General features: G+C 28.3%; 1 protein-coding gene across 1 annotated transcript; it reads left to right on the forward strand.

Moving 5' to 3' along the window:
- Nucleotides 1-611: 611 nt before the first annotated feature.
- Nucleotides 612-2,871, forward strand: LOC101235461 (DNL-type zinc finger protein). The gene is made up of 3 exons (XM_065790703.1): nucleotides 612-1,063; nucleotides 1,221-1,357; nucleotides 2,391-2,871. The coding sequence occupies exons 1-2, from the start codon at nucleotides 660-662 to the stop codon at nucleotides 1,318-1,320; spliced, it is 504 nt and encodes a 167-aa protein (XP_065646775.1). The 5' UTR covers nucleotides 612-659; the 3' UTR covers nucleotides 1,321-1,357; nucleotides 2,391-2,871.
- The last annotated feature ends 8,695 nt before the right edge of the window (nucleotides 2,872-11,566 follow it).

The following is an 11,566-nucleotide window of genomic DNA, read 5'->3' on the forward strand; positions in this document are numbered from 1 at the left end:
AAATAAGAGGAACAGCACAAAGCATGTTTGAATTTGTGTAAAATGTGAAAATTTGTTGCTCTTTGTGAGATGCATTAAAAAATTAGGAAATTTTTAAATCTCATTTACTAAGTTAATAGAGAAAAAGATTTTGTATGACAAAATATGGATTACCCTTTAGAAGAACATTAGAAATTTAAAATAAATTAGATTAGAAGTTGCAAAAGAAATGTTTTAAATATTTTTTAAATTCTTTAATTGTTTTGAGCAACTCAATTAATTGCTCTCATAACGCTTTTTCCCCAACATACCTTAAGCATCTTTTTTTAACTAACGCTTTTTAATGTCATCTGTAACAAGATGATGTCATCTGTTACAAATGATGTCATATTTAAGAAGATGATGTCATCTGTAACAAGATGATGTCATCTGTAACAAGATGATGTCATCTGTAACAAGATGATGTCATCTGTAACAAGATGATGTCATCTGTAACAAGATGATGTCATCTGTAACAAGATGATGTCATCTGTAACAAGATGATGTCATCTGTAGCAAGCTCTGTTTTTTTTTACCTCTTTTTATTGTGTGAATTTAAAAAATGAAAATAAAATGCATTAGTAGTAATTTGACTTAATGTAAATTTTTTCTTAATATAGCTTTTTTTTTATAATTTATAAATGCAATTTATAATGTTCATCAAGCCCTTAGTTATTGAACTTTGTGTTGCATCCAAAAAATGTTTGGGTTCATTTTACAATTTTGGACAGTTTCAATATCAGCAAAATCAAGTACGTAATTTTTTTCATGTTAGAAGTTTATTTAAAAATTCTACACCTCCAAAAATAAAACAAATTTTTACAAGTAAACGAGATTTGTCAGAACTGAAATCTTTTGGTCAACCTATTGGACAGCTTAAAGGAAAGTTGAGTTTGTCTTACACTTGCAAAGTATGTAACACTCGTTCAACAAAAATAATTAATAAGCAAGCATATGACGCTGGTGTGGTTCTTATTAAGTGTGATGGTTGCAGTAATCTTCATCTGATAGCTGATAATCTTGGTTGGTTTTATGACCAAAAAAGGTTAGTTAATTAAAAATGGTAATATACATTGTCTTGTTTTGATTGTTTTTAGTAAAACTACAATCTATTTAATGAAAGAGCCAGGATGATTCTTGTAAGTGATACAAAAACATTTTATGAAAAATATATATTATAATTTTTTTAATTCTAATTATAGAAATATAGAAGATATTATAAAAGAGAAAGGTGAAACTGTCATGAAAATTGAAAAAGAAAATAATGAAGAAGACATTGTTCAATTTGTATCTAAAAAATAAAAATCCAATTATTTTAGATTTTAAATAAAGTTTCATAGTAAATGATTTTTGTTAAAATATTTAATAAAATATTTTATTTTGATGTAATTTTTTAATTTTATATAGTTGTTAAACATTATTCCATATAAATTTAATTTTTAACGTTTAGTTTTAACTTTTACCAAGAACTATTATTTTTATGTTTTTCCTTTATTTATAACATTTTTCTTGTATAAATAACGTAATTATAAAATACAGTAATAATATTTTTACATACAAAAAATAAAATAATATCGTAACAAAGTTTGGATGATAAGTATGGCATAAATTATATTTTTACATTGGTTGTATGATAAAATTAGCACCAATTATCAAAATTAGTTTAGCATAAGTATTGTTGGCAAACAAATATGAAAACGATCAAAAATTTTTTCTTGCAAAATATTATCTTGATATAAGCATATAATAACATATAAAAACAAATAAATTAATAAGTAAATTGTTTATAATGTTAATTAATTATAATTAACATGATATTAGCTGTAAATTGTTTATAATGTTAATTATAAGTAAATTGTTTTAATTTGTTTATAATGTTAATTATAAGTAAATTGTTTATAATGTTAATTAATTATGATTAACATGATATTAGCTGTGCTTGTTTTTAATTTTTTTTTTTAGCTTTCAAGCGTTTATATCTTCATAAACAGAGTTCTATTTGTCTCTTGGTGACAAATAGAACTATGTCTGTGAGGGAAATCCACCTTAAGATTTTTGCAGACACCCTGGTTCTATTTTTCACTTGGTGAAAAATATATAAGCAGTTATAATTTTGCAAGCTCGCACTTATAACTTTGCAAACATGCACTTATAACTCTGCAAAACCCTGTAACATGATATTAGCTGTGCTTGTTTTTATTTTTTTTTTGGTTTCTTTCGTTTATATCTTCACAAACAGAGTTCTATTTGTCACTTGGTGAGGCATTTACATTTCTTCACTATTTTTATGTTAATTATTTAATTTAAAATAGAAAATATTTTTGGAGTTATTATTATTGTTTCTTTTTTAACATATTTTCTAAATTTTAAAGGATTAAATATCAGCAGCGATGGTAGTGAAGCTGAAAAAAGAGTATGAAATACTGAAGAGAAAAAACTAAATTTTTACGGCATAGATTACTTAATAAAAAAGACATTTATTAAAAAACAGTATCAATAAAAAGTTTTTTTTTATCTTTTAATTTAGGGCATATATGCCGAAATGTAAGATTTTTTACCGACGTATACATATTAATTTATAATTCAAAAAACCACAAAAATTAACTTTTTATTCTAAATAATATATCTCTATAATATAAAATTTTGTGTAGAGATTTAAATGTGGTAAAGTTGACCACATTTAAAAGGATCTCACGATTTAGTTATTTTTACCTGCCCATCTTCAGGATGCTAACAACTTATTGAAATGTTTTTGCTCATTTAATGATTTTTTCTCTGAAAGTGTTTTAATCTGATTATTTTTGTTATACTTTTTAAAATATGGAATTATTTTTTAAAATATATTGAACGAAATTTTATTGCGTTTTTATTTAAATTTTTGGTCTTTGCGGTAATTGAAGCCTGGGTTTTAGCACTTGGGTAGCATTAGTTTTAACTGTGAAGCGGTTTTACCAGGATTTATGTTTTTTAATGAATTATAATGTTTTTTTACTTTTTAATCAATCCTTGCGTACTTAAAAATGATTTAACTTTTTAATCATCTGTTCTTGGCTTTTTCCGCTGCTATGATTAAAGTATTTTTTTAAACAACACGTGTTCTTTTCAGTATCATTTCAATATTTTTAAAACAACGCGTGTTCTTTTCAGTATTTCCATAAGACAATTGCATCTAATTCATTTATCCCCTGATTCATCTTGATAAAACTTGATAAGTCAGTATACCGCTAACTTATTTTTATCAAAGAAATGTTTGGCAACAATGGGATCTTTACAAAATTTAATACAATTTTTTTTTTAACAAAATTTTTTTTACAAAACTTTTCTTTACAAAATTTAATACAATTTTTGAACATTGTGTAATTCATTCTAAAAATCTAATTTGCTATTTAAAAAATAATGTATTACCAAAATTAAATATATTAATAAATTATAAAATACTAACTTTATAATAAACAACATACAGTCAACTGGGAAAACTTCAAATTTATTTTGCACAATTTATATATAACTTATTTATTTGTGTGTTGCAAACTGACAAGAAACTTTTTTGTCTGTTTTTACTATTTTTCTGTAATGTCTATATTTGTCTATAATGTTCTATATTTCATATGACAGAGTTTTGTAAATCATATCTTCTGAAAAGCTAGTATGTAGCTATTAGACATATTAAGATTAAAGATTATTATGTTTTTCTTAAAAATATTTACATGAATATATATATATATATATATATATATATATATATATATATATATATATATATATATATACAAAAAATATATATATAAAGTGTGTGTAATACACACACAATTTATATATTTACTGTACATACACAATGTGTATGTAAAAAACGTACACACTGTGTATGTTTTGGAGTTTGGTCCAGGTCTGGAAGTTAGCTATCTCAAACACCAAAAAATCTAGGATCCGTCACTGACGTGTATTTTTTTGGCACAAATAAAAATTCGCACAATCTTTTTATTTACTAACATTAAAGTAAAAAGTTTTAACTAAACTTTTGAAAATTTTACAATAAATAATATAAGCCATCTTTTTTTCGTAATTATTAGGCCTTAAACACTTTTATAAAAAGATATCTTTAAACCGGTTCTCATCAGAATAAAATCTATTTTTTATTTCAGTTTTATATTAGAATGCTTTTAAAAATTAAGAACCAACGTAAATTAAATTTTTTTACTTTCATTTAAATGAAATGCTATTTTAAGGTTTATTAATTTTATCAAAAATGAAGTTAATAATTTATAACCTGGGGCGGATTAAGGGTATCTGGGGCCGAATGCACAAATAATTTCGTGGCAATTTTGGCTAAAGAAAAATTGATAGGCATGTAGCACTTAATAACTTTAACTCGAAATTCATCTTTTTCAAGCAGGAGAAATTCTTCAGGTTTACCTTCATTGAACTGTTGCTTTCTTTTTCTGACTCTTTTGACTTCTTTTTAATATACTTCACATTTAATCAACTTTTTTTATATTTCTCAAATTTATCTAATTCTTTCGAACATCTCAACGATTGAACATACTTAGATGATGAATGCAACAAACCAACAGCTTTATTCAAATCTAAAGTGGCATCTTGTAAAGCTAGACTTGTGTTATTGAATCTTTGCAGTATTGTATTCCAAAAGATATTCAATGTACCAGTTTCCAATTCACCAAGTCGTTTTGCTAGTCCAAGCGCTTCTTGTCGAGTTTCACCTTTAATACGTTCGTCAGTTGCAATGGTATCTAGAGCAGAATAAATATTCTCGTAACCCTTCTGCAAAGCAGTTTTTGCATCAGCATGTGCTGGTGTCTTTGGCTAGGGCTTTTGTCAAGATTGTTCATCGCCGAGTGGAGGCATTAAAGAATGTGTAGATCCGTTGCAAAATATCAAAAAAACCAACTGCTGCATTACAATAAACGACTACATTATTACCAACTTTAATGAATGATCAAAGCAAGGTGTGTAAATAGCATATCCACAAACAGATAAGGTATGAGCCTTAACACTATTGTAATATCCAGACAAATTCAATGCATTATTATACGTCTAACAACAGTTACCAATGCCTAAATTATTTTTTTTAAGAACTCCAGTAATGCGTTTGATAATCCAACTCCAGTATGACTTTCAAACTTAATTAATTTCAAAAAACAATTAACTAGTTAACCTTTGTTTACATAAAGAACTGTCACAGACAACTGATTGACATGCGATAAGTCAGTCGTTGAATCAATTGACACACTATAGCACTTTGCTTTTTGTATTTCATCAACAATAAACGAAAGTACTTTTTGACCCAACAAATTAATGAGTTTATCACAGACAATAAAAGATAAGTATGATGTTTTGCCGCAAACTGGGTTGCCATGCTCATCAATATGTGCAGCAAAAAAGGATCTTAAAGAGCTAATAGCTCGAGGATGTCCATAAAGATACCGTTGTGTACTGAACCAAATTTCTCTTCGTGTCCACAAAGCGGCAAACCACGCTCAACTAAAAACTTTGTCACATACACCATCCGCCAAAGAACAGATAACCAAAACTTAGATTTATTTTAGATTGCTTTTTACTGTTCCTTATCAATACAATCAATAACACCGGGTCGCTGTGCAAATGCTAAACAAACCGATTTATAACTTTTACTATTTTAATGTAGCTCGACATCACCTTGTCCATTTTTCCAATGATTAAACCCTTGTGTAAAAGGAGAATTATTTATCATATCTGTCATATCACCTTGTCCATTTTTCCAATGATTATACCCTTGTGTAAAAGGAGAATTCATTATCATAATGAAAGCTTACAGTTGAAACAAAAAACATACCCATTTGATGGTGAGTAGCAAATCCAGGTACTTTCAGAATTATCACCAGTTTATTTATGATGTCAAGTTAATAATGAAGGAGTACGATACCGGTTTCAATTTATGCTACTATCTGAGAGTTTTGGTTGCAAAAATCCTTTATCTTTGTATTGATATTGAATCCCACCAGTACTGATAAAATGAGATTACATGTTTAATGAAACTGTTTTTCATAAGCCCAGATCAGTTTCATAGACAGTTGGCAGGTCTACAACTGCTTATTCTTGTATGTGTTTAGTTTCAACATCTGCTTCAGCTTAAGTCGGTTCAAGATGAACTGGTTCTTGATTTGAACTTCTTTGATTTCACATTCACCTTGACTTTCTGGTTCTGGACTTTCCTTAGTTATAATCCATCACTGAGTAAACTATGTGAATAGGGGTCGTCCATTGTTTTGGAGCCCGAAGGTTCAATGCCAGCTTTTAAAAGTCGTACTGAAGCATTTTGTATCATCGACCCAGCAAGTTTTTCCATCGATAAGGTAAAAAAGTGTCTCGATTACCTTGATGAAAGAAAATTAACAAGCTACGACAGTTTACATCCACGGGTCCTTAGTATATGTGCAGCTACCTTTGCCAAACCTCTTTTGCTTATCTAAAAGTCTTCGTTCACGACTGGTGTAGTCCTCACCTTCTTCATAAATTAAGAGCCTACGGTATTCAAGGCACGCTCTTAGACTGGATCTCAGTTTGGTTACGCAACCGAAGTCAACGAGTGGTCATCAACGGCTTCACATCTGAATAGCAAGCGGTTACTATTGGCGTGCCTCAAGACTCAGTCTTGGACCCTTCGCTCTTCGTAATCTTTATTAATAACTTGCCGGACAGCATTAGTCGTCATATGAAACTGTATGCAGACGAGAGTAAAATTAATGCATAATTAAAAACGAGTTAAACAGCTTCACTCTCCAAGCTGATATTGACAAAGCAATGGAATAGTCACATATTCGGCTCATGTATTTCAACATTTAGAATTAGTAAAAAGTAATGCATGTTGGCCGCGCATGTAACAATTAGACGCGCAATTACTCAATGGCCAATGTTGACAGCACGCGTCATCCTCTCGAAAAGACTGTAGTTGAAAGAGACCTTGGTGTGCTGACTCCGCCTGTGGTCTGACGTTAAGGTCTCCGAAGACTTTAACGTTAGACCACAAGTAGAGTCAGCTCCATTAACTGCAAATAGAATGCTAAGGCGACTCAAAAAAACATTTCAAAGTCGTAGTTTTAATTTATGGCAGACATTGTATCTTATTTACATTTGCCCCACCTCGAGCTTGCTGTTCAAGCCCTGACGCCGCATTTAAAGTCCGAATTGCTGTTCTTGAGCAAGTCCAACATCGAGTAACAAAAAAAATATTATCTATTAAACACCTGTCCTATGAAAATCGACTCCAACAGCTCGGTCTAACAACACTTGAAGAACGCCGTAAAAGAGCTGACCTAATCAAACAATTTAAAATCACGCGTCAACTCGAACTTGTCAATTTTTTCTTCCCGCAAAAATTTTTAAACTGTAAAGCCAAGTATATTTTTAGAGGCCATAATCAAAAACTAGAACGCCAGCTTGTAAAAAATTGTGAAAAACAACATAACATATTTTTTTTCAAATAGATTTGTTGTCCCATGTAATGCGCTTTCCCAAGCAGCAGTGAACGCTCCATCAATCAATGCTTTCAAAACAGCATAACAAAGTAACTTTTAGAGATACAATTGCTGCTTTGTCTGTAGGTTCTGTGTATTTTTATTCTTCAGCATAAAGGGGCCTGGTGTAGTATCTCTTCATCAAACTATAAACAGATTTATTGTATTTTTTTTTTTTTTTGAATAATAATAGATAAAATAAAAAAACTATGTTACGCTTAAGAGGGGGAGTGGGTAATGTTTCTGTGACGACTCATACGGAACTTGTTACGTTTTTTACGTGTTTTTGGCAATATTTTTTGTATTATTCTTAATTAGACTTATACTCATCTATAAATTCCAAGTTTCATAGTATTATCTCTCTGCGTTCAAAAATTATGACTTTATAAAGTTTAACCCCTACCTCCTCAAATTGAGGAGTTACACATTTTTCTGATAACCCTTCACAAGTCTTTATAAATAAAGTAATGCAATATTCTGAAATTGTTTGCTTTATTTCAACAGGTTATAATTATAAAATGGAAAGTATTGCAAAATCTAAACTTTTGTCTCTACAACAAATATTTCCATTAATATTGCAGATTTGTATATTATTTATTAATATTGATTAAGATTAATGCAAGTCCAGATTGAATTGTAAAATGCAATTGTCATGGAATGATTTTTTTTTTTTTTTAAAAAAAACGCTTAATATAGAAACAGCTTAGAATTGTGGAAGATGATCAAAATTATCAACTTAATAAAGTAACTCTTTATAAAATACAGTCCGTTATATAAAATATAGTCTGTTAGAGTAATGGAAAAATGGCAAATGATAAACACAGTATTTGAGAAAATTCTGTTCTATGTTTAAAGATAAACTTAAAACAGTTTTTTAAAAAAATTACATTGACAAATATTGTAACAAAAAAATTAAATCTAAATCAACTACATTCTGCGTGTGTAAAGCTTTTTTTACACACAGAATTTCTTCCTTTGATTGAGTGTATCAATTTCTATTGATCAGTCAAATGGTATCATTACAAGTGTGCTAATATTACAATACCGCCATCTTCAAATAAAAAATGGTATTGCTATGCGTACATTTTGCAATATAAAGACAATATAATAAGCTTTTGTGAAACATTACTAAATAAAATTTTATATCTTTTTAAAATAAAAAAACATAATTTGTTGACAAAAAATTTTGTCATAAAACATTTTATAAATGTTATAAATAATAAAATTTTTTAAAACATTATTAATTATATTTTCTGATCCATTAAATAATAAAAACTTTAGTTACACTCCATTTAAATTATTTCTTAACTTTCATTTGAAACAGACTTCTAAATAGCTAAAAAAAAGTTTGATATGCATGTTGGATTTTAAATTTGGGGACCCGCTACAAACAAGCGGGTAATTGTATTTTAATAGAGATAATTGTACACAATTACAGTTAATAATGAAATAAGATTTAAATATTAAACTAGTATTTTCTTAAATATATATATATATATATATATATACAGTAATATATATATATATATATATATATATATATATATATATATATATATATATATATATATATATATATATATATATATATATATATATATATATATATATATATATATATATATATATATATATATATATATATAATTAATTTAACTAAAACTAATTATACTATTTTTCATCGCCTCCATAAAAAAGATAAAATCCCTCTTGCACTTCCAAAACTTATTATTGGAGAATACATCGTAAAAAGAGAATGTTTAATGAAATTGCTAGGTGTAATTCAAGATGAAAACATAAATTGGACAGACCACATAAACATGATTGAAAATAAAATTTCTAAAAATATCGGATTACTCTATAAAGTAAAACCATACTTAGATCAATCGTGTTTGAAATACATATATTACTCATTTATTCATTCCTATCTGAATTATGCAAACATTGCCTGGTGCAGCACCAATAAGACAAAGACAAAAAAGTTATTTAGCAAACAAAAACATGCAATTAGATTATTATCATATGCACACCGCTTCTCACATTCTGTATCATTGTTTTACAATCTAGAAATATCAAACTTGTACCAAATAAATATATATCATCTGCTAATTTTTATGTATAAAACTAATAATAATACAATACCAAATATCTTCAAACCATTATTTAATAAAATTCAACACAAATACATGACTAAGTATTCAAGTAACAACTTTGTACAACCCAAAACTATATATGAGTCAACCAAGTTCTCAATAACTATTAGAGGACCTAATGTATGGAATAAGATAATGAGTAATGATATTACAACTCTTGAACAGTTTAAACAAAAGCTAAAACTATTACTTTTAAATAATGAAAAAACAGATAATTTTTTTTTAAATCTATCTATAAAAATTTTATATTTGAAAATTATCTATTAGTGCATGCTTTGTTTGTCTGAAAAGGTATAAAGTCTTTAATTATATACATTATATTCAATTATATTTTGAAAAAGTATGCATGTGTATGTGTGTGTATATGTATATATATATATATATATATATATATGTGTGTGTGTGTGTGTGTGTGTGTGTGTGTGTGTGTGTGTGTGTGTGTGTGTGTGTGTGTGTGTGTGTGTGTGTGTGTGTCTAAAAGTGTTGAAGATATAAATGTAAATATGATGAAAACTGTTGATTTTAATGTAATTGATTCTAATCAAATTAGTGCTTTTACTAAAAAAATTAAAAACCTTTCATCAATAAGGACCCACAATATCGAGTAGCTTAATTACAGGATACCGTTTCATTAATTTAGAAATACTAAACTATGTAGTTTCTACCCTTAGATGTCCAGAATGCATGTCATTAGAGCTATTTCTTTCAGAAAACGAAAACAAGAGAAAAGGTCTAGCTTCTTGTCTCTATATTAACTGTTTTATTTGTAATTACTCAAAAGAATTTTGCTCTTCGACATTCAACAAACAAAAAAGTTTTGATATAAATACAAGGGCTGCTATGCCATGAGATACTACGGTTCTGGATTTTCAAGATTTGTTACATTGATGGATATGCCTAAACCAATGACTATTAACAGTTGTAATAAAATTGGTTTAAAATTAACTAATTCAGTAAAATGTGTAGCTGAAGTCACAATGATGGATGCTGTTCAAGAATTAAAAGATTTAAAAAATGATCATTTTGTTTTAAACTCCATTACTGACCGTTAGCTTAATCCAACTGATGTTGCAATATCATGTGATGGAACTTGGCAGCGACGAGGCTACTCTTCAAATAATGGAACTGTTTCTGTTATTTCAATGGAAACAAGCAAAGCATTAGATGTTGAAGCAATGAACAAGGTATATAAAGGTTGTTTTCTTAAAGAACATTTAAAGAAAGAAAACCCATTTGCCTATGAAAAATAGCACAATAAACACTAATGTGCTTATAATTATCGAGGGCTATCTTATGGTATGGAGCCAGAGGGAGCCCGCAGAATATGGAATAGGTCTATTGCAAAACATAGTCTGGGATATACTGAATTTTATGGTAATGGAGATAGCAAAGGTTATGATGCTGTTAAAAATGTTTATGAAGGTGTACAAGTAAACAAATTTGAATGTGTTGGACATGTTCAAAAAAGAGTTGGAACACGCTTACGTAACCTAAAAAAAAAGGAAAAAGGTCTAGGTGGTCGCGGAAAATTGACTGATCCAACTATTGATCGTCTCCAAAATTATTACGGCTTAGCAATTTGCCAAAACAAAAATGATTTAAACGGTATAAAATCTGCTATAAGAGCTACGCTTTATCATGTTGCCTCATCAAAAAATGAAAATTTACATTTTCTCTCACTGTCCTAAAGGTGCAGATTGCTGGTGTCGGTACAATCGCGACAAAGCAAATCATACCCTAACATATTGGCCTGGCCCTGGTTTACCTATATCGATTGTTTGGAAACTTAAACCAATTTATGATGAGTTAAGTAATGACATTCTTTTAAAAAATGACTTCATGGCCTTACCCAAAATAACAATGAATCATTTAACATGGCAATAT

This window comes from Hydra vulgaris, chromosome 02, assembly GCF_038396675.1.
Source record: "Hydra vulgaris chromosome 02, alternate assembly HydraT2T_AEP".
NCBI classification, from domain to species: Eukaryota; Metazoa; Cnidaria; class Hydrozoa; order Anthoathecata; family Hydridae; genus Hydra; species Hydra vulgaris.

What these genes read in the sequence shown, in the direction of transcription:
- LOC101235461 (XM_065790703.1), top strand. Translation starts at nt 660, where the DNA reads ATGCAATTTATAATGTTCATCAAGCCCTTAGTTATTGAACTTTGTGTT. An exon ending in TGGTTTTATGACCAAAAAAG is followed by an intron (nt 1,064 to 1,220) that starts GTTAGTTAATTA and finishes TTCTAATTATAG; the next exon opens with AAATATAGAAGATATTATAA.